At 42.7% G+C, this 27,688-nt stretch overlaps 1 protein-coding gene across 2 annotated transcripts in view; it reads right to left on the reverse strand.

Annotated features, from left to right (window-relative positions):
* Window positions 1-2,714: 2,714 nt before the first annotated feature.
* LOC134048696 (D-threitol dehydrogenase-like) overlaps window positions 2,715-27,688 on the reverse strand; it is a 33,731-nt gene continuing 8,757 nt past the window's right edge. The window contains exons 5-11 of one of the 2 annotated variants that reach the window (XM_062500620.1): window positions 22,065-22,301; window positions 21,376-21,453; window positions 19,958-20,174; window positions 15,058-15,266; window positions 14,489-14,561; window positions 9,306-9,423; window positions 2,715-3,306 (exon numbers count right to left, since the gene is read on the reverse strand). In XM_062500620.1, the coding sequence (XP_062356604.1) occupies window positions 3,111-3,306; window positions 9,306-9,423; window positions 14,489-14,561; window positions 15,058-15,266; window positions 19,958-20,174; window positions 21,376-21,453; window positions 22,065-22,301 (1,128 nt within the window). In that variant the 3' untranslated portion in view covers window positions 2,715-3,110. Of the gene's footprint in view, window positions 3,307-7,366; window positions 7,502-9,305; window positions 9,424-14,488; window positions 14,562-15,057; window positions 15,267-19,957; window positions 20,175-21,375; window positions 21,454-22,064; window positions 22,302-27,688 lie in introns of those variants that run through there. The other variant, XM_062500621.1, reaches the window with a different exon arrangement.

The following is a 27,688-nucleotide window of genomic DNA, read 5'->3' on the forward strand; positions in this document are numbered from 1 at the left end:
CTGTGGTCTGCCACTGCGCAGAAAAGTTCTTCCCCGTGATCAGGTGGAACTTCCTGGGAACCATTTTGTGTCCATTGCCCCTTGCCTTGTCATCACCACCATCTTCTTGACGCCTTCCTTTTGGATACTTCTAGACGTTGGTATAAACCTCTCATCCTTTGTTTTTTCCCTTTAAAGTGGGAATTGTAGCTTCCACTTGACTTTAGGGCTGTGTCTCCAGAAGAGATCCCATGGCTGTAGCAATGAGCCTCCCCCACAGCATGAGGCAGACTGTGGGGAGCCCCATGCCCAAGGAACAGCCACCCCACGGCTCCCAACACAAATGCCAAGTTTGGTGCTACCAGACAGAAGCAGCATGGTCACAGCCCTGCCTTTGAGTGGAAATCAGTCGTTTCCCTCAGGAAATTCTGTGGGAGAGGGTAAGGAGCCCCAGTGCCATTACAAGAGCTCCCAAATGGATGAAGCCCTGGGTTCAAGACCAGGATGGATGGAGTTTTGAAAAACCTGGTCTAGGGCAAGGTGTGTCTGGCCATGGCGGGCGGGAGGGGGGGTGGGTAGAAGATCTTTAAGGTCCCTTCCAACCCAAACTATTTGATGACTCAACAGGCCTGTGGAGGAGAGAAATGAAAGCATTAGGAAGAGACAGGCCAGCTCATACCTACAGGCAAAAAGATACTTCCCTTCCGACACATGGTCTCCTCCAGGATGTTTCTTTGGCCAAAGGGAGGATGCCATGAAAAACAAAACAAAAGTGCTGTGAAGGTATTTGCCGATTAGCTTGGGGACTTGGCACCAAGTGCTGTGTTCCCATGGGCTGCTTAGTCTTGAGCCCTTCCTGTGTCATGGAGTGAGAGACAGCCCCTTCCACCAGCCTCTGTGGGCCAATATGGAGCAGGGCCAAGGCCCATATGGGCACAAAGAGATGTCCACAAACAGGAGCCAAGCCCCGACATCAGCCTGTGCAGGTAAGCTCATTCCTCTGCTTTGCCCTCACAGCCCTTCAAAGGCAGAGCCTGGGGGGAAAACAGAGCAGGCGAGACAAGCTCTAGTCCAAACACTGGAGGCTGCTTAGTTAAGAGATAATTCTGATTTTTCTTTTTTTTTTTATGTTTTTTTTTTAAGTCTAGGAGAGGTTTTTTTTATGTCTGGGTTTTGTTTTTAACTTGAAACTTGTGAAAATCACAGCATGACCTTTGCTGGCTGAAAGTCTTCCCAAAACCAGGGCAGTGAAGTTCAGCTTCCTGCAGGGTCCTGCCAGCACCTTTTGGTTCTGAAATGCAACCATCCCCAGGCAAGGAACAGGAGTTCAGCCTCAGCAGTCCATCCAGTCTTTTGTCCTTCTGCTGAGAAAGTGAAAACACTGCTAATAATTCCAGTGCCAGCTGCAGTTCATGTTTCAAATTAACTAAAGTTCATTATTTTACACTTTCGGTAGAAGCTGCAACAAACTGTTCACCAGCAGTCTGAGCGATAGTATACAAGCCCCTCTAGGATCCCTTGGAAGAGCTCCTGATGAGTTCACCAATGTTTGCACATCAACCTCTGGGTGAAAAGCCAGCTAGAGGGATGTGAGAACTCCGTCGAGCCCTCCAGAGCATGACACAAAATGATGCAAGTGTGGGAGCTAAGAGAGAAAAGGTTTTGTGAGCCCAGAAAAATAATAAAACATTTAAATCCTTAATTGTTTTTCTTGAAGATTTATCCAAAATCAAGCTCTACTTAAGCCTGTGAGTTTGCAGAGCATTGTCAATAAATTAGATCATGCACACAAGGCAAGGATTTCAAGCCAAAAATCTCTAGCCCTGAGTCGCTTAACGGCAACACTCCCCAGAAAAACGACTCAAGATGAAACATGAGATATGTATTAATTATCAATGGTCTAATAGAAAATTTAATGAAGACAAGTATCTTCTTGCACTTTATCCACGATAACGATGATAGTACGTCAGCGAGGCGCATACCTTACAACGTAGCAGTGAATGTCAAGTCTGAAGCCATTACAGCAATTCTCCACAATAATGGCCAGCCAATGCATGGGCTTGTAGCACTTAATCAAAGTAATGACATCCATCCACAATTATTTATGTTATGGCAACAAAGAGCTGCCAAATGCAAAACAAATGACCTGAGGATTTGCAAGTGAATTTCTTCCCGTAAATTCTACTTAGGTTATGCTTAAGGGCCCTCAGGATAGAATCCTGTCTTTATCCAGAGCGATATCAGAACCATGGGGTTATAGTGCCACATTTTACTGCCTATAAGCAATGAACCCAATGCTATCACCAAAATGAGCTCTTCAGCCAACAGAACTTTATCAATATCACTTGAGCTGGCCTTGGTTTACACCCTAGAGTTGTCTTCAGAATTTTACAAGAGGGAAAAAAATATTTGGAAGACAACCTTTACTTACTTCTCTCTGTCATGGAAAACAAAGACGCAGTTGTATCAACACTTAAACACACATTTAACTTAAAGTATATGAGCAGTCCCTACTTACCTCAATGGGTTTGGATTAGAGCTATTATAATTACCAACCATGAATCTCTATTAAGTGCAGCACTGTTCTTTCAGGGGCATTTATGTGGGTGTTTGTATAAAAACACTGTCAAAAACTAAAGAGCACCAGTAAATATAAAATGGCAACACTCAGGTTCAAATGTAATGAACTAATTTATTTTTTTTAACACTACATCCAACTGTTTTTTCACCACTCACAGATGTCACTGGAACAACTTGAATACAAAAAAATTGCTTAAGAACAATAAACTACACGGACCAGCTAATATTGATTGCTTTAAAAATGCCCCCTGTTAAACTTAAATAATAGCCAAATCTCACTGCAGTAAATGTACTTTTATATCATTAAATACTAATTTAACAGAAATGTGACTACGCAGTGAAAAACACGAAAATACTAGAAAATAGAAAGATCGCTCTTTTTCTTGCCTTATATTTCCTATGCAATATACCAGTCTCCAAATTAACACCCAAAAGAAGACAACAATAATGTTGTATTAGCTGGCCACGTCGTCACACAAGCCAAAGCTGGGACCAGGCTTGACTCTAATACGCACTTTCCAAAGCTCACGAGAGGGGAGACTTCAGGACTCTCACCACAGGCTCTGGCCACCCTCGATGACCAGGTTGTGGCCCGTCATGTAGTCCGAGGCTTCGGAGGCCAGGTAGACAACAGCAGCCTGCAGGTCAGTGGGCTGGGCCAGCCTCCCAGCTGGAATGGTGGCCAGCCAGCGCCGCACCAGCGGCCGCAGCTCCTGCGAGCGGATCAGCGGTGTGTCCACGATGCCCCTGCAGTGAGCACACAGACCAAGGGTTTAGCAATGAGTCCTGCCCAGAAGGAAAGGCAGCACCTAGAGGTGTTTGACGTGTTAGTTCAGAGGGAAAGTGGGGCAATAGCACGAAGGAGAAGAGCACATCTGGCCTACCCTGACCTTGCTGAAAGTCATGGTGCAAATTTCCACAGCAGTCCTTTCCTATCATCACCTTTTGCTGCTGATGGGCAGCTCAGTGGTTTCCTTTCAAGTACAAATACACCCCCACAATCTTCATAGATAATAGCACAACCCCCTTACTTTTAGGTTACCCGTGATCACCAGTTTATTTTTTTTTTTCTAGAACACAAGCACACTGGAAATGAAAGTTCCTTGAATTGGGTCTGTTGCAGCTCTTAGGAACTGTTGTCCTTCCACAAATTTCTCATCACTCTACAACTAATGTCACACAGCATGCTTGTGTACAGCCCAGAAACTGAAAAGAGACCAACTCCCCATATGTCAAACGACGGGAACAAAAGCCAGCACCCTTCTGGGTACCAGACCCTTTCCACACAGAAAAAGGAGAGGCAGAGATAAGCACAACACACCCGCTGTGATCCCCCTTAAACCCACACCAAACAAATCCCACTGATTTACCTGTCTTGCCTCTTTTGCATTAATGACTGACTCCACTATTTACTAAAACTCTGCTAAGTTTGGGTTTTTTTCAGGTGCCCCAAAAATGATGCTGCAGGAAGCAACAATGCAGGGCGAAGATTTGGCTGGCTTTTGTGACTTTAACTGCAACTGATTTGTCATACTCCTCCTTAACAACATATTTGTATTTTGTGAAATGTATAATTTTTTCAGCCCCTGAACAAATATATTTACATAACTGTGTCTAACGAGAAATTACATTTAACTTCTCAGAAATGACAATAACTAAAACCTGAACTGCCAATTCCACTTCATTAGTGTGGTAGAAATGCATTCCAAATGTTAATAAAAATTCCAACATGCTGATAAATTAGCGCTTCTAAGGAGCATGTGACACCTTGGTTAACATATTCAACCTCAATTATATTTCTCTTCAGCACCCTGTTATCTGGAACCTTTGCTGGCAATCAGAGGTGCTGTTTTTCAGCGGCCAATTTTCTAGATAATGTAGCTTATCAACACTGTGGGTAAACTTGCCAATGAAATCAGGCTGCACTGAACCACACACACGCTAATTGCATCTCTTTTTTATGCATATTTACAGACTGTCACTTCAAAGAAATCAGTGGCCCATTGAGGCAGCCAGTTAGCTGGAAGAATTGCCTCTTGCAAATGAAAATTAGCAAACAAGCTAGTGATAAATATGAAATGAACAAAGTATAAAAATACCCGTTTTGTTCTGAAACTTCATCGGCATCCCCATTTAGACTTCCAAGGAAATAATTTTTTGAGACAGACTGGATTCTGGGTATGAGATTTACCTTTTGTTTTAAATGAAGGCTGAAATCCACTATTTACTCTGTTATGAAGTGGAACTAATTCAGATTTTCCCCCAAACATTTCTGTTCTCACTAATCAGGCTGGATTTAAATATCATCTTTATATTTTATTGTAATTGTCAATAAAGAGCAGAGCAGTCCAGAAACACTGAGCGATGCAGCTCACTTAAGTTCTGGCAATGTAACAAAGTCAAACACATTCCAGTATAGGACTGAGAATGGTTTACTTATTTCTTTCAAGCACAGCCCCTGGTCTCCCTCCTTGCCTTCCCAAACTCCTCAAGAACTGGTTTTCTTCAGAGAGAAACATGCTCTGAGCAGCAGACATTAAATGTCTTGAACTCCTCTCCCTTACGTGCCTCTCGCTGCGCTTACAAAACCATCACCACCATTCTGGCTTTACACTATCAGAGACCAGAATAAGATCCATATGATTTTCTTATTTTTTTCATTTACAGTTATGTTTTAACCCCGAGGGAATGCAGATTAGGGAATAAAACACACAGTCCTCCAGCAGAACAGATTTTGCTAAAAAGAGGACGTTTTTCAATCTGTTCAGAAAAATGATCTTTGGTCTGATCACTGCAGTCTGCAAATCACTGCGCTGTGCCTCTTGCTGGACCTTTCTTTAGGTTCACTCCATGTAGCAAAAATTTAGATGTGTAACCAAACTTCACTACAAATTTTTGTTATAGAAATGAGAAAAAAAGAGAGCGCAAAACTTAAAAGTTGCAAACACACATACTGATGGCACTATAAATATTAGGCATGTCATTGATACTACACATCTTCTGGGAAAGCTTTGGTGCCAAGTTGGGCAATTTAACGTTGTCGAACCCTTTTAGGCAGATTTTAGTTGGCTCCCAACCAGTTCCAGCGAAGACAACTGCCAATGCATTAATTCCCTACCTCATCTCGTATGCAGTGCTGAGCCTATCAGTACTTTCTGTTGCATGTCAATGTAATATCAAACTGCTGGTTTCTTAATGTTAGATATGAGCATCAATATTTCATTATTGATACACAGGACAATTTGAGACATGAGGGAGAAAAAATAAGAATGCAAGAAAAAAAAAGGAGAAAAAAACAATTGCCTAAAACATTTCCATTTTGAGAGACACATTAGGAAAAATATCACTTACCAGATACTTAACTGGAATTGTTACGTGCACTCAATCCCCAAATGAGAGCAAAAAAAGATTCCATCTGTGTGTAACTTGATTTCTTTCAGATGAGTTATTAATTTGAATGAGTTAAGTACACTCCACTTAATCAGGAAGTGTTTAATCACAAGATCCACTTAATTGGGACATCTCCCAAGGAATTAAGATTTAAGTCCAAAGATACTTACCAGCAACGACTGCTGCTTAATGGGGATAGTAATGCTGCTTAATTGGGATGCCTTCAGGTGATGCTGGGGTGCTCCTTCTCCTGCCAGCTCTGCCTCTCCTTACGGGCTGTTCCCCAAACCTGCAGTGATCCTGCCCTGCCTGCTTTCTGGGGCTACAAGCCTCGTGCAGCACAGGGTGGCTGCCTTCAGAGAAGCAGGGCAGGTTGAAGGGCACCCAAAGGCTCTTTGGGCATCAGTTCAAACCCAAATCCCTGCAGCCCATCAGTGGGGAACATGGTTCATCCCCCAGGGCTTCTGGCCTGGCTGCAAGTTAACCTTACTATGAACTTCCAGCTGCCCATCCCAAAGTTCATCACATAATGGCGCGTCATGTCTTGCTAATCAAGAAGAAAGCAGTAATTAGCCAAAAAATTTGATATTGATTCAGTGTAATGGCTGCAAGAATGATGTGTTCTAATGCTGCACATGCCAAAAACCAGACAGCTTCCAGAATTCCCTCTTCCATCACACCAAACACATTTCCATGTCCTGGGACTAACAAAGAGACTAAACCCTGTGGGCAGCCAGGCATCAGCCACCAGTCAATGCTCTGTAAAGGTCCCTATTTACACCCAGGTACTTTCTGCAGTTCAACCCCCACATCCATTGCAGGAAGACTACAGGACCTTCTTCATTTTTTTTTTTGGTATGTGTTATGCAGAAGGTTATGAGGTGATGGCACTGGACGGTGATGCAAGGACTGAGCACAGGTTCCACAATAGCAACAGAATCAGTCAGCCAAAGCATCCAGGGAATCTCAGCTACCTTCTCTCCCTGGGCATCAGGTTTGCCTGGCCAGCAAGAGAAGCCTGCATGTTCAATTTTATAAATGCAATAAATCATCCTAAGGACTCTGTCATAACATTTTATGCATTGCTAACTTTTATGCATTGCTCTGCATAAGTTTTATGCACTCATTAAGAAATTAAGTTGATAAAAAGTGACCAGATAGGAAGAGGGGGGAAAGGCCAAAAGGTTTGCATGGTGAAATAATGTTTAAGGCCAGACTAGAGCATTTGGAGCTTCAGAGAGAGGCACACTGAGAGTGCCTTAAAGCTTTAATGCAACCACGACTGGGAGGGACAAAGTAGTTAAGGACACAGATATTTTACTTATCCAGAGCTGATCTTGGGTACCAGCACACCCATCTGTTCCCCTCAGACTCCTTAAAATCCCATCCTGTTATAAGATGACACTGCTGCTCCTGCTGGTGCTGGGTACTCAGATCAAGTGGGTTGAAGGTGTCCCTGGTCCTCGGTGAGTCACATCAAGAGACAGTGACAATAGTGGGGTCCACAGTTCTGAGGATGGGTCCAAACGTGCACTGAAATGCAGGTTCACATCTCACACAGACAGAAACATAAACGTGAATAGTTATTCTCTCAGAAGCAGATGTGGCTTCTGCTCATGTGATAAGGGATCTGAGCTCCATGAACTGCAGCAGGCTTCTTCCTCCTGCCCAGAGGTCCCTGGGAAATCCCATCATGAGGGGCACAGCCAGAGCTGTGAGGGAAGTTCTGCTGGTCTTCAAAGCAGCTCAGTCCAGGTTCCCACCTGCATTAGGGAAAACTGCTCTGTCCACAACAGGGGACCTCAAAGACAGCAAAGTATTTGTTCTTCATGCGTCCTTCCTGGCTACTCCTCCAATAAGGCAAGATGTCACCCTTCCTGTTGCAGGATTTTGAGCTCAGAGCTAAAGACAGGTAGAGATGACCAACATGCAACCCTGTGTTACCTTGGAAAGTAGGAAGAGATGCTGTCTATTTTTCCTCCATGCTCTGGCAAAATTCTCCAGAAACGTAACTTCTCTAGAAGTGAGTGCTTGCTTCCAAGTTGTACAAAAGAATAAGTTTTGATCATTTGGTGCCTACTTTTAAAATTTATGTAAGCCCACAGGAAACAGGTAATTCCTTCTGTAAGAGCCTTCTCATCCGTAATTGCTGTGAATGTGGCACAACTATCCCACCTCTGTTGGTGCCGATTACCCGTATGTTTTCAGACACAATTCCTGCCAAGTCCTGCTGAGCTTCCCTAATTCCCTTCATCTCTCAGCTCCCAAAAGCCAGTGTAAATTCACTAGTGCTAGTTGTGGGAACACCATTACAGTGCTGCTAGCATGGGCATGGGGAAAATCCCATTAGGAAGTAAGATGCTGTTGAAAGAATCTGTGGATCACTTAGAGCGACAGCTGGAGACACTGGTATAATTAGTAATAAATAATCATAAGGAAGACAGCTAGCACAAGCAAGGGGAGAGCAGACCGGCGGTAAAAACAGAGGCACTTACCATTAAGCTCTGTGATTTTTCTTCCCCCCTCCACTTTGTGGATTAAAATATATAATTTGTTTTCCCTAATTTGATCTACGTTATTATCTTCATTATTACAATTTAACTCCTGGGTTAAAATCCTGCCCTTTTTAGTTACTCTGATTGACTTCAATGGTCTCCAGGATTTGACCGCTTCCAATTAACGCTATCCACTTGGGTTTCTGCTCAGCACTATCATGCACTGCTAATTGTTTAATAAAATGACTGGCTGGGCATGTGTGTGAGAAACAGGGAGAGACAAAGGGGATCTGGTAGGTAAACTTTTCTTTGTGAATAAATACCCTAAAATATAGAGCTTGAAGTCTCCAAAAATAAGGAAAATGTAAGTTGTAATAAATATATATATATATATATATATATTTACAAAACTACACCTGGCCTCCTGTGACTGTCGGAGTTGAACAGTAACTCAATAACAGCAATAAAATGTAGTTTTTAAAGTGCCTCTATATTTGTCTCAAGTAGAAAGGGAAAAGAAGTATTGTCTGTTAAGTGTCAAAAACCCTTTCTTTACCCACAGAAGGCTTGGACAGACTAAGGAAATATTTCATCTGGAAGGGAAATGCTAAAAACTACCCTTCACATTAGTGGAAAACCTATTATCAAATGCTAAAACCGCTCCTTAAATCCCTGGGTATACACAGCAACAGAGCAAGCTTGGTCCAAAGTATTTAAACCTTTGTTAAGGAAAAGACAACATAAAAAGGGATGCAATCCACCTGCTAATTAGAAATTTTATTTGCTGAGATAGTTTCATTCGAGCTTTGTAGAACATTTCATTCCCTCTGTAGTTTCAAAATGAGACTACATTTTACTTACGGGGAAATGCAGTTGACTTTTACTCCTCTGTCAATCCACTCGGTTCCCAATGTCTGTGTTAATTTTACGACCCCGGCTTTGGAAGCGTTGTACGCCAACTGCTTCTGTGGGTGAGGGACTACAAGGGATTCAGAAGAAGAAAATTATTTATTCTTCCCAAATCAAAATAGCTTAGGCACTACACAAACAACTCCCTGTATAGAGATGAACTATTTGCCCTTTTCCTAGGTACCAGGCAGGGAGCAGCAGGAATTCAGGAAACACAAACCCCTAAATATGTATTTTGCCATCTAACAATTTTGTCTCAGCAGATGGGCTACTGGAAAACAATGCTGAAAATAAAAACAAAGACATTTAAAGATACCATATTTGGGCAAAGACAAAACCAATGTATTCAACACATGCAATATTTCACTGCTCTGAAGAAAGATAAATAATCATATACACACATGCATATTCATATATTATAGACATAGGTATGTTTTACATACTTTTACACTGTAATACTAATAAAATATATTATCATATAATAACAAAATATGATATAATTAATAATATGTCTAATATACATTATATCTTCTATGCTATGTAATAAATTATTATTTATAATATTATATGTGGTAGATAATATGTGATAGCTGGATGTAATAGCAAATTATTTGATATGACATTATATGATAGAATATAAGTGCATAACAGATTTTACATAACATATTATATATAGCTTCTTAGAACAAATTATTCTCCCTAATTTTTAAATTATCCATAGTCTGAGGCAAACACATTATCTAACTAATGTTTGTGTGGATGTGAACACAGGTGCATCCCAAAAATTCAGAACACCCACCACTTTCAAAACCTGAAGCTCTTGAAAATGTTTCAGAGATGTCACATGTCAGTCAGAGACAGAAAATGATCAGCTTGCTAATTACAATGTTCAAGCTTGTTAGTGCCGTGTGCTCGGTGGCTCTGCCCCTCTCCAGCTCAGTGAAAGCTACTTAAGGACAAATCCCCAGTGGGTGTAAAGTGCTTTAAACCCATGGGATTCAATCCAAGTCGGTCCAGGTGTTGAGATTTACACCCACAAAGTATCTCTCCTTGGACTTCTCTGGCTGTCACTAGGACTTCATTAAACAAATCCAGTGCAAAGCATCCATCCGTAATTAGCTCTCTATCAGCGCAGAGCTTCACTGAGCTGCTGACTCTGATGGAGGGAGAGAAGGGAAAATCGGGGCAAATGTCAGTAGTCACAAAGACAGATAATTCCAGCCTGTGGGGTTGGGTAACACTGGACCCTGGAAGAAAGGGAATCACTGGTTTCGTGCAAGGTTCAGCAGCCAAACCCCAACTCCCAGCATTTTGATAAAAGCACACCAGCAGCACTGGTAGGCTGGCATTAAACTATTCTCAATAAATTAAGCTGATGCATCAGTTCTGTATCACTCCCACTCATGGCATCCCAACACACCCACTACTGATTTTATTGACTTGGGTTTGAATATGTCAATGTAAAGGGTGGAAAGAAGGTGATAACTGAGTTACCTAAACTCTGAAAGAGCCAAAAAGCCCTGCTGCAAATTAGTGATCAAGGACATTTGCATTGAACAGAGATGTTTGTGAATAGATTTAAAGCACGTACACACGATGGGAGCAACAATTAGAGGGGTTTTGTTCTTCACATGCTGCAGGTTTGCTCAGAATTCAGAGGCCTTTTCCTTGCTAAAGGGAGCTTTTGATACCATGGCCATCCTCTGCCAGCATTTATTCTGCGCTCTTTTTTGTTCAGTGTGAAATAATTTGCATTTTGACCAGCAGAACTGCTTTGCCCTCAACGTGTCCCTGTTGCCCCCTGACGCAGCGCGCCATGGGGGCTCTCAAAAAGATGTGGTACGTAATTTCTTGATTAATTGCCATGCATCAGCTCCAAGTTACATACAACTTTGGTAGTTAACCTTGTAACCTCCCAAAAGCAGTTCTTTGCTAAACTTTCCAAACATGTCTGTCTGTGATAAATCATTTTGGTGATCACTTGCTAAGAGGAGAGGAGTTCTGGCACTGGCTCTGCACCTACAATGCATGTGGGTGAGACCAAGTTGCTGCAAGCCACAAGAATCAGCTTCTGACTTGAGGTGGGTGATGAGACACAGTTATCTGAAGTCTTTCCATGGACTTTTGTCTTTATAAGAATATCTAAAGAAGGTAAATAGGAGCATGAAATTTTCCCCTGCTGAGACACTCAGCCCTTCTCAAGTGGAAGAACTCAAGGAGAAGCCAACAGGTGCTGTGAATCTCTAGCACTGGATGGGATTTCTGCAGCTAAGCACCCCATGCCACCTCCTTTTCCCTTACCTAAAATGATCTCTAACAGAGAAGAGCAAATCTGTAACCCTCCAAACTCATACAAAATGGGGTTTGTGAACAAAGCTATGCCTCCAGCAGTGTCACCCAAAAATCTGCGTTGCTAAGGCTTCCAGAAAGCAAGGACACACTCCTATTCAAGACAGATAGGAGAAAGCAGATAAAAATTCTGCCAACATTAGCTGCATTATGTTTTAAACACCTTTGTTCTGACTTTGGCTGGGATAGTTCTTTTTTTTTCTTTTTCCCCCAGGAGCTGATACAGCGCCGTGTTTTGGATTTAGGACAGGAATAATGTTAACACAATGATGGTTTAGTTGCTGAATGGGTCTCACTCTAAATCAAGGACTTTTCAGGGCCTCATGCTGCCCTGCTAGTGAGGAGGCTGGAGGCAAAAGAAACTGGGAGGGGTCACAGCCGGGACAGGTGACTCTACCTGGCCAGAGGGATATTTCAAATCACATGGCATTGTGCTGAAAAACAAAACTGGGGTGAGTTGGCTGGGTACACTGACTGGGCATTGGTCAGTAGGTGGTGAGAAACTGCACTGTGCACCACTTGTTTTTTATGTACTTTTTTCCTTATTATTTGCCTCTCCTTTTCTGTCCTAATAAATTGTCTTTATCTCAATCCACAAGTTTTACCTCTCTTCCTAGATTCTCTCTCTAATCCTTGGGGGGAGGGAGGGAAGGGCTGTGGGATTATTCCACAACAACCTGACACTCTGGTGTTGCACCTTTGTTTGGTGCATCAGGCGCCCAGCCTGACCTTGAAGCAGCCACACAATGTTAATGAGAGGTGCACACAGAGAGCAGAGCAGAGCAGACCACTTCCCACTAAAGATATTCACTGTAAAAATTACAGCTCTGAGTTACACCTGTGTGAACCACTGAGCTGCCACTGCTGGAGCGTACGCCTGGAATAATTCCATTGGAACACCAGAATCAAAATGCACATATGCAAAATGTATGCAGCTTATCTCCGATTAATTAAAGCTGATTCTGAGCAATGTATCTGGAAGAATCACAAACAAAAACCTCCCTATCCTGCTAAGTGTCTCCTCATTTTCCTGTATCTCTGAGGAAGGACTCAACCTACAACAACAACAAAAAAAATATCCCCTAACTATTTCTAGAAACATTTCATACTATGCCAGTTGGCCAACGTACTTAAATAACCAACCAACCAACATATTTATTTAACATTCAGCAGATGGACATGATATGAACATCGTGGTTTTCAGTCGTAGTTTCATAACTACTAGATTTTTTCAATGCCAAGATTCAAACAGGTTCAGAAGGTAAACACATATCTCCATCTCTTAACTTCTGGCCTAGCATGCATTAACTTTCACTGACATTTAAATGCATCTTGGGATGACCCTTCCAGGCTTCTCTCAGGGCTGCTTTCCAGTGTTCCTTCCTGTTTCAGGACAGGTACTGCCTCCAAATGTGATCCCCAGGTGGAGCTCTGGCCTTGGCTCACCAGCCAAGGAGGTGCAGCCCCAAGCTGGGGTTGGGATTGATGCTGTGTGGGAATGGCATCACCACCCAGCTCAGCAGAGCTGTGCCAAGCTCCGATGGAAAAGTTGGAAAATGCCTCTCCTTAAGCAGAGCAGACCACTGCTGGGCTGCAGCAAGGCTGGGAGCTGTGTGCCAAACCAGCAGATCCCCAGTTTGTGCCAATTCCCAGAGCTTCCTAACTTTTTCCAGGATGGACGACATCCCAGGAAATTTTGCTTTGTGACAATGATGTGGATGGTGGCAGCCCAAGCACAGACCAGAGCCCAACTGCTCAGAGCAGAGCAGGAAAGCCGGAGGTTTTTAAAATTTAAAGCCTCACACTCTTTTCAGAACTACTTTTCTTGGGGAGTTTAATAACTTTACAAAGCTGGGATGGAGGGATAGTGCCTGTGTTTAAGCATAAGTAAAACAGCTGGTAAAGACACTTGAAAAAAATATTAACAACAACATTATAAATGGATTTTTGAAGAACCATTTAAAGTTACTATGCAATAAACTGAATAGAATGACATAGAATGTCAAACTGGGCACAGTAAAAATAAACGTTATTCCAAAGGAAAATAAAAAGACTGCATATTTATGTAACATTCAGCAGATGGACATGATATTAATACAGGGGTTTTCAGTTGTACTTTTATAGCTACTAGATTTTCTTGCCTAACTTGGCAACCCAAGGCACCATTTGATTTTTGGATTTGGACAATACTGCAACAGATGTCCAGACCAATAAAATAAATTCCTAAAGGGCTATGCTTAATTTGTGTAATTGATCAATTTTTGTTACATGGGCTTCAGCTCAGCAGCCTTCCAGATTAGCTCAGCAGTAGGGATTTCATTCCATATGTTACAATGGTTTATTGGCCCTTTTGATGACACTGCTGATTCAGCAGAGTTGGTGCAGGCACCTGTTGGCAATGAGAATGTTACAAAACCCACGGGTACCAGGGCAAATATTGGCAAAAAATCCTTCGGGTGGCTTGTAAGCATCTTGTGGGCTCAGCTTCCTACATGCCAAGGAGTTTGCCTGGAACATGGAGGGAACAGCACCTCTCCTGTGGTATCCGTGCTCCAGAGTCAGAGAAGGTGACTCCGCCTTTTCTATAAAAAGCAATAAGTGCCCTAAAACATTGAGGACAGATAAATGTTGAAAAATGATATCAATAAAAATTTTGTAGTACATTTCCTCTAATATGAAATGTCAGTGATTTACTCCTTCCCAATACAGGTTTAATTGATTCAAATAGCATCGGTAGTAATTAAAATATGGATTCTGAAGCACAACTGTTAGCTCTCATCACTCACCTATTAAACTTGCCATAGATGCTGTGTTAATTATCTTCCCATATCCTTGATTCAGCATAATGCGGCCTGCAGCCTGTGACAGAAATTAAAGGAAAGACCAGTGACCCTTTCTGTGATTGTGCTAATAATGACATGATAATAAATTAGTCTTTTCAGAAGAGTTGATGTGCTAACACTTCTTTTTTTAAGCACCTGATATAAAAACTTGGTATAAAAATGGCTGATGCAGGAAAAAATCCCATTGCCATTTCACACCTCTCCACTGTTGGTAATATTTTTTTAAAAATAAATCACTAATGTTGGGAATTGCCCACTCCAAGCCTTCTGGTTTTCAAATAACCACCCTTCAAAAAACTTTTGGCTGTTCTTTAACAAGTACCAGCTGCTTTTGAATGTATTGACCAAAATCTGTAATTGATATAAAGCAAATCTCTCCTAAACTATACCAAAACTAGGACCAATTTTATTGTGATAATTATTAATAAAGCATAAATATTTTGAGATAAAGTAAACTCTTAGAATATTAATACCCATTTGCAAAACTAACCAGTGCAGTATTTCACACTTACTTGGCAGCACAAGAACAATCCTCGCAAATTAACATTAAAAGTTTTGTCCCATTCCTCCAGGGTAGTCTCTTCACTTGCAGAGTTCAGATTGATTCCTGCATTGTTGCATGCAATGTGGACTGTGCCCCAGCGAGCCACAATTGCATCCACCATCCTTTGCACATCCTCAGGCTTGCTTACATCTGCTGCCAGGGCAAGGCTTTTAATGCCTGTGTTGAAATAAGAGTGATGGAGTCAGCACAGGAATTCATAGAGAGAAAAAAATATTCTATTTTATGATTATTTTTAATTCATATATACATATATGTATATATGTCTGTGTGATATAAATATAAATATAAATATAAATATAAATATAAATATAAATATAAATGTAAATATAAATATAAATATGTAATATTTAGATATAGTTTATATATATATATATATATATATATATATATTCCACCATAATTCATTGCTCCACAAAGAGCAGCAAAACATGTGTTTGTTGCTGCAATACCATTATAAAGTTGCTGGAGACCAAGCCGGAGGGCAGGTGTGGGAGTGAAGGCTGCCACTCTGGCAGGACGAAGCTTGGAACACTGCACCATCTTCTGTCCAAACCCTCAACTGCAGCTTCCCCTGCTCCCGGCCGTTCTACTGAGGCTTTTCTAATACCACGTCCCCCCCAAGATGCTACAGAAATCGAATTAATTTGTCCCAGACTGCTCTCTGGATGAACTACAGCATCCAGAGAGAAAACCAGTTTTAAGTGGGAGCCAAGGTGGGAATACCTGCAGGTGCACAGTGCCTTGAGTCACAGTGCCTTTTTTATTGCAAATCACACTGTCAGAGTAATGCAAACATTGCAAAATGGTTTACCAAAATTGAAACATGCAGAAATTTTGCTTTTCTTCCTTAAAATAATCCAGCCATTGACTTCTGCATCATTGCTGATCTGTAAATAACTTCTTTTAGTTTATTATAAAAGTCATCTTTAAATACCCTTATGGTTAAACAACAGAAGAAGCCTGCTGAGGCACCTGATGCCAGTGGGATTATACCCATCCTCAAAGCCAAACAAGGCTACATCAGTAAGGGCTGTGGTGAAATGAGTCTTAATTAAGGAAGGAGGAAGGCAGACACTGGGGTTGGACCATGATCACCAGCCTGGGTAGGAAGTCGCAGCTATTAAAGCAATATATTTTTCTTCTGTATAAATAACAAATTTGTTCCACACTGGTCCCTCTTTTAGATCATTCTGGTGAAACATTTAAAAGAAGGGATTAAGCCTATTTCAGGAGGAGACTCTCCCAAGATGAAGTTGAGATGGAGGCTCCCAGGACAACAAGACAAAGCAGGAATTGCCCAGTGGTGTGTGTGAAGAAAATGGCAGGAAAGAGGCTTTTGCATGGCAAAGCTCCTCCTCATCTCCAGTGCCTTCAGGAGCTGTCAGAGTGCACAGTCCGAGGTGATGCTGCTCTGGGGTCCCAGGGCATGGGAGCTCCTGTCCCCTTCAGTGATGACACCATTCTCTTGATTTCCACGGCAGAGAAAAAATACAGACAACTAAAAAGTGGATGCATGCTCTGCCACAAAACAAGACCTCTCATTTTATCACAGGTTTTATGCTAAATATGCTGAAAGAGTAAGAATAGCCAGACAGCCCCTGTCGCTCGTCCTAATTGTTATCAAGACATGTAACACACAGGGACTTGCTGCAATCTTTCTTTTTCAATTTACAGACAAAATGGGTGCAAGTGTGTTACTAATGGTAACAGAAAGACTCTTCAGCTGCCCTCCAATTCTCACCCCATTTAGAGCTTCATCTTATAGGTCAGTTTATAAAAATGAGACAAAAGGTGCCACATGTGAGTGCCTAGTGAAGAAGCAGTGAAACCACGTTCACTTCAAACCAGAGTCCCACACTCAACCTTAATCAATTCAGCTGATATTCCTGCACTCTGAGAGGGGGAGGAAACCACTTGCTGTCTCTTCACTGTCCCCAAACCACCTGTTAAAAATAATAAATAAAACAAACTATGGAAAAACTGCTTCCAATCTACAGACACAACCAGAGGCTGGGTGCAAGGTGGGGCCAGTGCCTCTCCACAGCACTCAGCTCAGCTTTGTGGGGCTCATGGAGGCAGGTTTGTGATGAGAATGGCAGGAGAGGAGCCCAGGGGCTCCGTGCTGGAGACAATCACTGTGCTGGATAAGCTGAGGTGTCCTTCTGCAGGTGCACACACACGTCCCCCTGCCACGGGCTTCATCTCTGGTCTCTCGCTATAAATGGAAGTAACATGTTGCATTATAGACAAGGAGATCAGGAGTGACATTGCACAAGGCATTTGCATAGTTTACAGTGAAAATGCACATTTTAAAAATCCCATCAGACTAATTCTTCCCTTAGGGTACAGGCAGTGACTTCCCCTGAAGACAGAGGTGTGTGTAGTGGAAGGTAACCCTTAGGATTTTTTGGTTATGTTTCATCATTTTTGGTTCTTCAGTCAGGATCCATTAGTAACTGTTGAAAAAGGTATTCACACAGGATCTAAAAACAAAGAGCCCTGCAGCCAAGGGACGTACACCCGAGCTGTCTAACAAAGCTAAAACTGAGATCACAGGCGTTCTGGTGTTTAAAACTCATCATGAAATGATGGCACCATCCCAAAAGGCAGGAAAGGACTCCTTGATATAAGAAGCAGAGCAGCTCTAAGCAAGCTAAGCAAAATGTTTTGAAAAAGTATCAGTATGGGAATGACTTGGGGCACTGAGCTTCCAACTTTGAGTTAGAGATCTACAGCCACAGAGGAGGGGAAAAAAAATCACAGCCCCTTTGTCCTTATTACAGCAGGAAAAATATGTATTAATGTTATGATTGCTTCAATTTACTCATGTGAATATTTTGAGAGTAAAGCTAGCTGAACCTTTTTGTCAAAATTTATTTCCAACAGAGCATGATACTTCTTTGAAGCCAAAATGTTTCATAGAAACATTGATTTCAACAAAAAGTTTTCAAGGGAAAGCTTCTGAGGTCCAGGCTAGAATCTCTAGTTACCTCTGGAGAGAAAGAGATTGAAAACCTGACCTTTTCAGATCCTTTCCAAAAACTGGCATTTGGATATAATTCCCTTTCACAAAAGCTTTACAAAGTTTGGGGGTTGTTCCAACAGGGAACGACAATAAATTCGAAACCTCAAAACCCATCATGAGATGGAAGAGATGTGCCCTGACCAGCTGCACTGGTCAAATTGATAGATAATATTTGACCTCAAAGGATAAAGATGTGTAAAGAGTGAGAAGTGAGATTTTCTTTACTTTAGACTGCAATAATATTTGCTATGCCTCATGACCTCTCTGACTGTATTTTGGAACAACCCCCCACCTCCTCCAGGCTGGCAGCCCGCTGCTGAAGGAGCAGAGATGTAGGGCAGCCATTGAAGGGTAAATGATCAAACTCCTACTGAAAATGCCCTGGAGAGGAGTTAAGTTCATTTTCCAATAGGCTGTTGACATCCAAAGTCTCATGGCTCTATCAAGTAGCCCATTTCTATCCGAATAGCTCTGCTTGATATGCAGGATGTCACAGGGGAAAAAAATGTCCAAAATGAGAGTTAAGGTGTAGGGCACAGAAACTTTGTGCCAAAACCGTATGGCTCTGGTGCACAAGAGAATGAAAAGCTTCAGGGAAGGAGGGGCTGGATGACTCAAGAATTTGTAATAGGAGCTGGACACTTTCTTCTAGGTCATTACTTGGGATCAGAGCTTTAACCATTGCACTGGCACTCCATGTGAAGTGTCTCCTGCTTAGAGGAGCTGGGGTTGTGCAGACAGGGATGTTTTATTTTAAATGTTCTCTGGGGAGTCTCAGGACAGTATCCAAACTAGAATGACACCATTCCTTGTCTCTTCCTGAGTCTGGGTGACACAAATACATCTGCAGGGGCTGGTTTGCTGGAGAATATGGTTTCTAATGGCCCAATCCCTTGCAGAAGTCAGAATGGAAACAAATACTGGTGACCTTATCCACGTGGGAATGTGAAAATTTACTGCGTAAATGGCCGTCTTTAGAGACAATGAAGTACTGAACTTTGAAGAAAGCTCAGGTGCAATCTCACAGAAGGAATTATAAAATGAGTAATACTTCCTCTCTTATCACTAAAATTATATTTCCAGTTTTCTTTTTCCCCTTTACAATTGCAGTTTAGCACAGCTCTAGGGGGAAATTCAATTTTATGTTACATTTTCTGTTTTTACTGCTAAAACAGGAGTGGCTCATAGAGGATTTTACCTGTTATTTGAGATTTTACTTATTATGTCTGTTAGTATTTTGTTCCCATATCTGACCTTGCATACATGTTTGAAAGAGGGCTTGAAAAATGGCTTGTCTTCAATTTAAAGGGCACAAAGAGAGATTCAGACTGACAATACAACTACCTTATTTTGGTGTTTTGGCTCATGGTATAGACATAAGGTCTGGAAGAAGGGGTAGGTGAATCTGTAGGCTGCATCTTTCCTTCACCCATAGTGAAGCCTGAGGTTCTGAATTATTTACTTTGGGCATCACCATCTCTGTACTGTGCTGGTTATACAGATCTCACTTCTATGAGCTGACCCCTCTCTGTTCCTGTCAGCCATGGATTTTAGCCATGGATTTTTAGCCATAAAATTTTAGCAAGAAATTTTGTTTGGATCACTTTGCCTGTCTAGTAGAGTTTATATCGATAAATAACTCTCACATTTGGTATCAGTGACTACTAGGACAACTCTGACAAGACAGGAGAAGCTTTGTGAAAATCCCTTACTCTAACCAATTCCCCACCAGGGCTGGACTGGAGGGAATTGCATACAGAGCAGCGTCAGGTTTGAAGAAGGAAAGCCACCCATTACAGTGCCCATCATGCTCAGTGCTTACCTTTGAGGCTGAGCTCACACGCCACCATTTCTGCCTTGGCAAGGACCAGATCCACCACAGCTACTTTAGCCCCAGCTTCCCCCAGAGCATGGGCAAAGGCTCTGCCAATTCCCTGCCCTCCTCCTGTGACATAGGCCACCCTGCCATCCAGACGCAGCCGCTCCAGGATGCGCTGCTGGTTGCAGCCCCAGAAGACATCATCCTTCACCACTTCTGTCTGAAACAAGAGCATAAACACATTGCACAGTAAGGGCCAGAGCTCACTGACACCTGTGCAGGACTCTGCTGGTGAGAACGAGGTGGAAGCATGAGCATGGATCCATGTCTTCTTGGCCCATTAATTAATACAAAAAGTATCACGAATTCCAGCCAGAAAGCTCCCTCATCCATACACGTATGAATCTCAAACAGAGAACTAAGGAGCAGAGGGGCTGTGCTTTGGGATGATGTTACAACCATTCCACTTTCAGGAGAGTAGGGTATGGCATTTCCTAGCCTGGCTTGGGTTCAAACTCTTAGAACTTGATTGATTAAGCCTTCCAGTTATTTCATCCCCAGGGCCCAATTCTGCCCTCAGGCTCAGCTAAGAGTCTAAGAACAAGGTTCCAAAGGCAGGATTTGGGTCAAGTAGAGTGCAATCAAAATATCTTCAAAAGGCTGGTGCGCAAATAAAGATATCAGCCAATAACTTAAACCAAGCTGTCATCTGATCAGCTGCCATACATCATTTCCCCCTGACTGGAATCAAAATGCAAAATACAAGATGTTTAAAATATTGAGTTTGAAATGCCAGGAATTGCCAGTGGGTGTAGCTTTGGGAGTGCTCAGAAACTGCAAAACAACCAGGATGTTTGGGACTGGGTTTGCTGAGGTAGACCATTATGAACCCAGATGGGAATTTCATTACAGCTGGATGATGCCCACTACATAAAACAGAGGAAGATAAAAGCACCATTTTTTTTCCTTAGGACAAGCAAAATGTAAGGCCTTGAAAATATCCAGCTCAGAGAGCACAGGAGAACATCCTGTTCTGCCTTTGAACAAAAAAATTAACTACTTCAGAAATGTTGCTTTGGTTCATTACAGCTGGTCCTCAGCTCCATCTTCCCACACTCCTCTGCATGGGAAGGATGGGAGAGCACCAGGTAGTGACACCTGGTGAGCAGTACACCAGTCACTGTAGAGATTCATCACACGACCAGCTGGTCTGAAAGACTTTGCAAGGAATCAGCATTTATCAGCTTTAGTGCATCCCTGGACTAGTGAGGCTAAAAAGTGCCAAGCTCTAAACTGCAAAGTCCATGATCACAGTACCACGTGTTTGGGTTCTTGTCACCAAACCCCTGAAAATTATTTTGTCTTTGTCCTTGGCCGTGTCAAAATTTTCCCAGAAATGTTCACAGAGAGGAAATACCCACCTTGGATTCAACCACTGTATCTAGAGGCACAGGGCTCCTTCGAATGAGGCTCAGTCCACTCTGCACAGGCAAAATCACCTGCAAATACAACACAGTTCTCATCTACTTTGTACCTGGCTTTCTGTCACCCAAATTCCACTGATGAAGAATAATCCTCAGGCCACAGTAGTTTTTCCCCTACTCCCGTTCTTTAGCTGAACAACACAAACATGTCAGGCATCTGTATTTGCTCACATTCCTCTTACAAACTCATAGCTTACACAAATGCCAGGGGAAAAAATACAATCTTGTCTCTCCAGGCTCTAAAATCACAACATATTGTTTGTGCATTCTATTACTTCTTTTTATTCTCTTTGCTGACTCTCATTGTGCTGGTGATGCCCTACAGCCCCCAGAGCCTTTAAAGCAGAGTGGTGATTCTTTAGCTGTGCTGTAGAGCTGATTATTCACTCTTAAGTGCTCTCCTTTTATCTTGCTTTTAACACTCTATAAGATGTAGACAGAGTAGGGAGCACTCCTGAATATAGAAACTCATACCTAGAGCTCAAGTGAGGTGAATTATAATAAAATCTGAGTTTATTTTAGGTCCTTTGGATAATGGCAACAACAAAAGAAGCATTTTAAAGAATACTTGGCAAAATCCATAGATACAGCACTGTGGGCACCTTAACCAATGGCATTCCACTAACCTGCTCAACACGAGGATCTGAATTAATCACTGAATTTAATTTTCTGACAGCTAGTACATTTTCATCTGATACATTCTCCAGGTAGACTTGTCCTTTCATGAGTGTATTCTCTACACAGATCACTGCATCCATGCTCAGCAAGTGGTTATCCATGACAAAGCTGTAGTACTGAACAGCATTCCTTTGATCAGCATCAATAAAGACTATATCAAAGTGCTCGTCCTCAGCATGTAATGCCTGGGGAAAAAAATTACATTGGAGAAAACACTATTTATTTACTTGAAAGTTTAGCATGTTGCCATTAATTCATCCTTTATAAAAACCCCAAACCAGACAGAAACTTGCTCTTTTAAGGTAACACTGCTAGAACTACTTCTGGAGATCTTGGGAGTTTTCTGTGATTTGCAAACAATTCTTCAGCAGTGAATCTCTGAATTTCCCAAGGAAAATCAGGGTATAAAAGAGGACGGCTCATCCCATCTTATGGTGTTGAGAGTCACAGTTGAAACACCTGCATACCTTGAGTCAAAGTAAATTGATCCGTCAGGGTAAGACTGGCATCAAACCCTGCCACTGAGGTGCTGCAATAAGTTCTCTCTTCTCAAAAGAGCAAGTATCAACAAATTGAAGAGTGGCAATTATTTCAGTCTGGGGGAAAAAGGAGGCATAAGGCAGATCTGGGAACTGCAAACTAGTTTGTCCCACTTCAGTATCAGGAAAAGGGTTGAAATCCCAATTAATAATAGAATTATAAAGCATGTGAAAGAACAGGTCACGATAGAGATAAAGCAGCACAACCCCTGTGAAGGAAAATGATGTTTCTTTAATCTAAAAAAATGCTTTGGATGGCTCAGCAACAGAGAGGATAAAAGAGAACTGGCTGCTATCATCTAATTGGATTTTCAGAAATGTGGCACACCTTCCCTCCAAGCAGGCTGCTGATGATAATGTATAAAAGTGTTGATGGATGACCAGATGGGAGCCTTTACAGCCTTCTCCTGTGGCAGTTAATGCACTCGCTGCCCAAGAGGCTGCTATGGAATATTTCAGATTCCATCTGGGACTATTTAACTGCATCTGTGTGCGTTGCAATGAAACAACAGCTCATCCACCTATCTCAGAGAGCAGAAATGCTTTCAAGTCTTTGCATTTCAAGGGAAAATAGAAATGGTTCTGCTTTCCAGAACTCACTGTCTCCACCATGACTTTTGATGGCACTCCTTGCATCCAGATTTCCCTTTTGTGTTTAGAGACATTGTGTACAATGAGTGATGAGCCATCCCTTGGGATGTGCCAGCAAAAGCATCAACAATGGTAACAGGATGTGAAAAACTGGTTTGGGTTTGGGAGTAAGGTTAATGGCTCCCAAAGAGAGATTTCAGGAGCCTTTCTGAGGCAGGGAGTGTGTGGATCAGACAAGGAAACAGAGGAAACAGATCACTGAAGCTCTGAACTCCTCTCTTGTGCAAACTGGTGTCATTGTGAGCTTGTTAGCAGTGAGGGAATTAAGCTTGGATAGTCACATTTAACTGTGAATGCTTGATAGCACAGAAACTGTGCCTATAGCATTCCTGAGTCCACATTTAGGACACATTACACTATAATGAAAGAAGACCTTAAGGCCAAATATATACTGTCTTATTACAATTGTAGTAGAAACTGGGACATCTGGATTCCTGGGATTCATTTTTTCATCTCATGACCAGCAAGAATATCTTGCTCTGGTTCCCTCTTGAGCCACATTGGTGGAAAGCAGAAGGAACATTTTTGCTACTGTGAAAGAGAATCGTATGGCAGGCTGCACCTCAGTCAGTCTGTCCAATGTTGATACTTCAGGAAGGGTCAGAAGATGAAAGCTGGGTGGAGGAGCCCATCATGAAGAGAGATTAGAGGTCTCATTCCTCAGGGAGAAGAGCCAAAGTCAAATTCAAGTAATTATCATGACTTATCACTACTTTCTGACTTGTAACCTTCCTGGGTGGAGGAGGTGGGGGGCAGACATTCAGAAACAGATGTGGCCATCACTGAACATATGTTACTCCTGCTCCATGGGATGGCTCCCTAATGAAAAAGAATCTCACTTTTATGCATTGGCTTCATTAGGTCCATATGGAGTTGTGCAGCTCTCTGGATATTAGCTGGACTTCTCATTCAGCCCTCTCTCTACCACCTACCTGCTGACAGCTTATCTTTCTTACCTGTCTTCTGATAGAGATAAACCACCTTTTAACACCACAGCATCCATCCCAGGAGGGTGCCAGGGTTGGATGTGTAGCCAGTGCACACCTGGCTTGTCCTTGCACTGCCTGGGTGTGCCAGGCCATGGTTTCTAAGGCATTTCTCTTCACTGCCTCAGTGAAGTGCCTCTTAGTACCTCAGTGCCTCTTCATGCCACTTCACTGAGTCCTGAATGGATAACCAGAAAGGTCACTTGGGCATCCAGGTGCCCAGTGCCTGACACATGGAAGGAATAGCCTGAGTTTGTCCTTGGACCTGCTATCCTTTGAGCTTCTTGTTTCCACAGCTTCAAAATTGCTGCTGGGTTTTCCATATTTAGCTAGGAACAGCTCCAGGGCTATAAGAGAAATCCATTCCTTCAACCACCCTTATCTCAAGAGCAGCCTCCACAGAGCAGGATATGAGGAGAGGAGAGGAGAGGAGAGGAGAGGAGAGGAGAGGAGAGGAGAGGAGAGGAGAGGAGAGGAGAGGAGAGGAGAGGAGAGGAGAGGAGAGGAGAGGAGAGGAGAGGAGAGGAGAGGAGAGGAGAGGAGAGGAGAGGAGAGGAGAGGAGAGGAGAGGAGAGGAGAGGAGAGGAGAGGAGAGGAGAGGAGAGGAGAGGAGAGGAGAGGAGAGGAGAGAGAGTGCCCTGTTTCCTGGAGCCCCTTGGCTAGCAAAACACAGGTCACCCAGGCAGGTGGTCACCATGGCCAGGGCACCACACTGGAGAGGGTTTCCTCACTGCCAGCACCCACTGCTGAACAAAAACAGCCAGAAAACAAAAGATCTGCTCTAACTGCAGAGCCAAACCCTGGAATGAGGGGTGCAGAGGACAACTCCATGCATTCAGTATGGATGAGAAAGTTTAAAATGAGGGATTGACCACCCTGGCCCTCCCAGCACAAACTGGGCCAGGCCCTATCTGGGACCTCACAGCACTCTGGAGATGCCATTGTCCTTTGCTTGGAGGGGCAGAGCCCAAATGCCTCCAACTGTGAGGAAAGCTGAGATCCAGAAGGAAATAATCTGCCTGCAAAATATCCTGCTGAAACTAATTTCCTGAGTATTTACAGTGCAATCCCTGCTCATTGCTACAGAGTCATCATAGATGGTAACAGATGGCAAGAAGAGTTTTAATTCAGAGCAAACTTGGCTAAAACTAATGCTTTTGCTTACAGTGAGTCATTAACTTCCTCTTGAATTAAAAAAAAAAAAGAAAAGAAAAGAAAGAAAAAAAGTGCAACACTGCGTTCCATTGAGGAGATGTACCAAAAGTGACCATGAGAAAGGGCACAGCAGTGCTCCTGATGGATACAGCAAAAGACCAGGGAGAAGACATCCTGAATAAGAACATGAATGAATCTTCTGCCAAAGCTCAGAAAAACCTGACTGGAGTCCTCATCGGAGACAACACTCTCATAAGGCACATACAAACTCAATCAGAAAAAAAATGACTGCCCATTTCCTTTGATATGGATCATACAGTCAGCATATTTGTAATAAAGATGTACTCAAAACTTATTACTTTCCCTGTGCCTTGTTCTTGACCTAAATGTAATAGCAATCCATCCTTGGGGTGCACAGAATACATGAAAAAGTACAGTTTCCTTTTAAAACACCATTAGAATATTTTACTGTGTGTGGACATACACTCTTGTTACTCCTAAATGCTATTCTATTGAGTACAGTTTATATTCACCGGCAAAGCAAAATCTCTTGGGAAGCCAGAGAGGGAATGCAATTTCTAGTAATAACAGCTCACAACAGTGAATACTATCCACTTATCCCCACAATTTCCAGCTATTTTGGACTCCTTTCTGAATTAACCTTTCATATCAAAAGGAGCAATTCTAGAGCACACTAGAGACTCCGACACAATTTCATGCATAATTTATTCACTCAGTTCAACATTAAACGCAGAGTCCTTGACTTTGTCAAGGTGGATTCTGTTGGCAGACTTCACAAGCAGCAAAACAGGAGAAATGAGATCTGCAGCTCAACCTCTTCACCTATTCTGTCTGCTAACAGGAGGGAAAAAAGAAGAAAGCAAACCCTGACATGCTTCCGCAATGCCCTGCAATCAGTAGAATCAGCTGCAAACACTGTGTTATTTTTGTGTTGCATTTTCAATTTTAAAACGGAGGGATCAAAATAATGGATGTGAATAATTTCCTGATAGTTTGCATTCTCTCCAGACTCAATCCTGCATCCATAGTTCATCAAAAGTCCACTGGGACTTGAAGGAAGCTCTTGGTGCAGGATCAGGCTCTTGCTGGCAGCAGAGCCTGCTTGTCCATGGCAAGGCACATTATCCAGACACGGCTCAACAGAGTTCAGACTTAAGGAAAGATTTGTTGGGAAATATTTTTAAACACTGGCCCAGGACAGGTTGAATAGGTAGCTAATGCCCACTGAAGACACCTGTACCTGAGACTGAACCTGAAGAAAGGCTTCCCCTCGGTCCACATTTTAAAATACTACGTAAAATTCCTGAGGCCCTTGTGCACAGAGGGTTGTGTTGCGGTCTATGTGAGCTGTGTGCTCTGATGGGTACCTCACCCATGCAGTGTCTTTCCCTCATGTGCTGGGAAGGTGGAATTTTATCATCATGCCCTCAGGTATCAAGTGAACCCTACCCTGTATTTGAGATCTTCGGAGCTATTTGGCTCCTCTCTGACACTTAGCATCCCTTGACAGGTCAAAATCCCAGATGTTTTTTCCTGGCTGTGATCTGGGACAAGAGAGAGGGAAACCTCACCAGTGCTGTGTGATAACACCAGGGAGCATCAAGAGGCTTCAGAGAGCCTGGCCAAGGTACTGCCACGGACTGGTGTGCTGCCTTTGCACTGCTCTCCACTCACTCCCAGCCCTGATGAGCCATAGATTTAGGTGAAAGAAAAGCTACAGGGGGGGCATAATGGCCCCACTGTCTGAGGTGCACTGGCACAGATGTGTTGTATCCTTATGGCAACTGCTGCAAGATCTACAGCTTCCTTGTAAAGGGCAGAAGCAGTTGTGGATGCAGCACTGGACACATCCTGCAGCACCTAGATGATACCTGAGGCTGGGATGCAACTCCTGGGTAGACTAGTTTTACACCAGAAGGGACAGATCACACTCCTTCTCACAGTTTGGATATGCTGAATCATAGCTTCAGGCAGCAGAGAAGGAATTCCCTGACAGGTGGTTAATCTATAGATAATATGATATTTTCTTGCTTTGAAAGGGTCAGAACAGTGAGGAAAATCCTGTTTCCAGGAGTTGTATTACTGCAAAAATTTGAGGAGCAGCAGAGGAGCAGAAATACTTCCCTGCTGTTCTGGGCTTAGACATGAGATTCAGCCATCACCACCAAACACGAAAGCTGCATCAGACACCTCCAAAGGGCAATTGGTTGGTGACCATCT

The sequence above is a fragment of the Cinclus cinclus genome, chromosome 12 (genome assembly GCF_963662255.1).
Source record: "Cinclus cinclus chromosome 12, bCinCin1.1, whole genome shotgun sequence".
Taxonomy (NCBI): domain Eukaryota; kingdom Metazoa; phylum Chordata; class Aves; order Passeriformes; family Cinclidae; genus Cinclus; species Cinclus cinclus.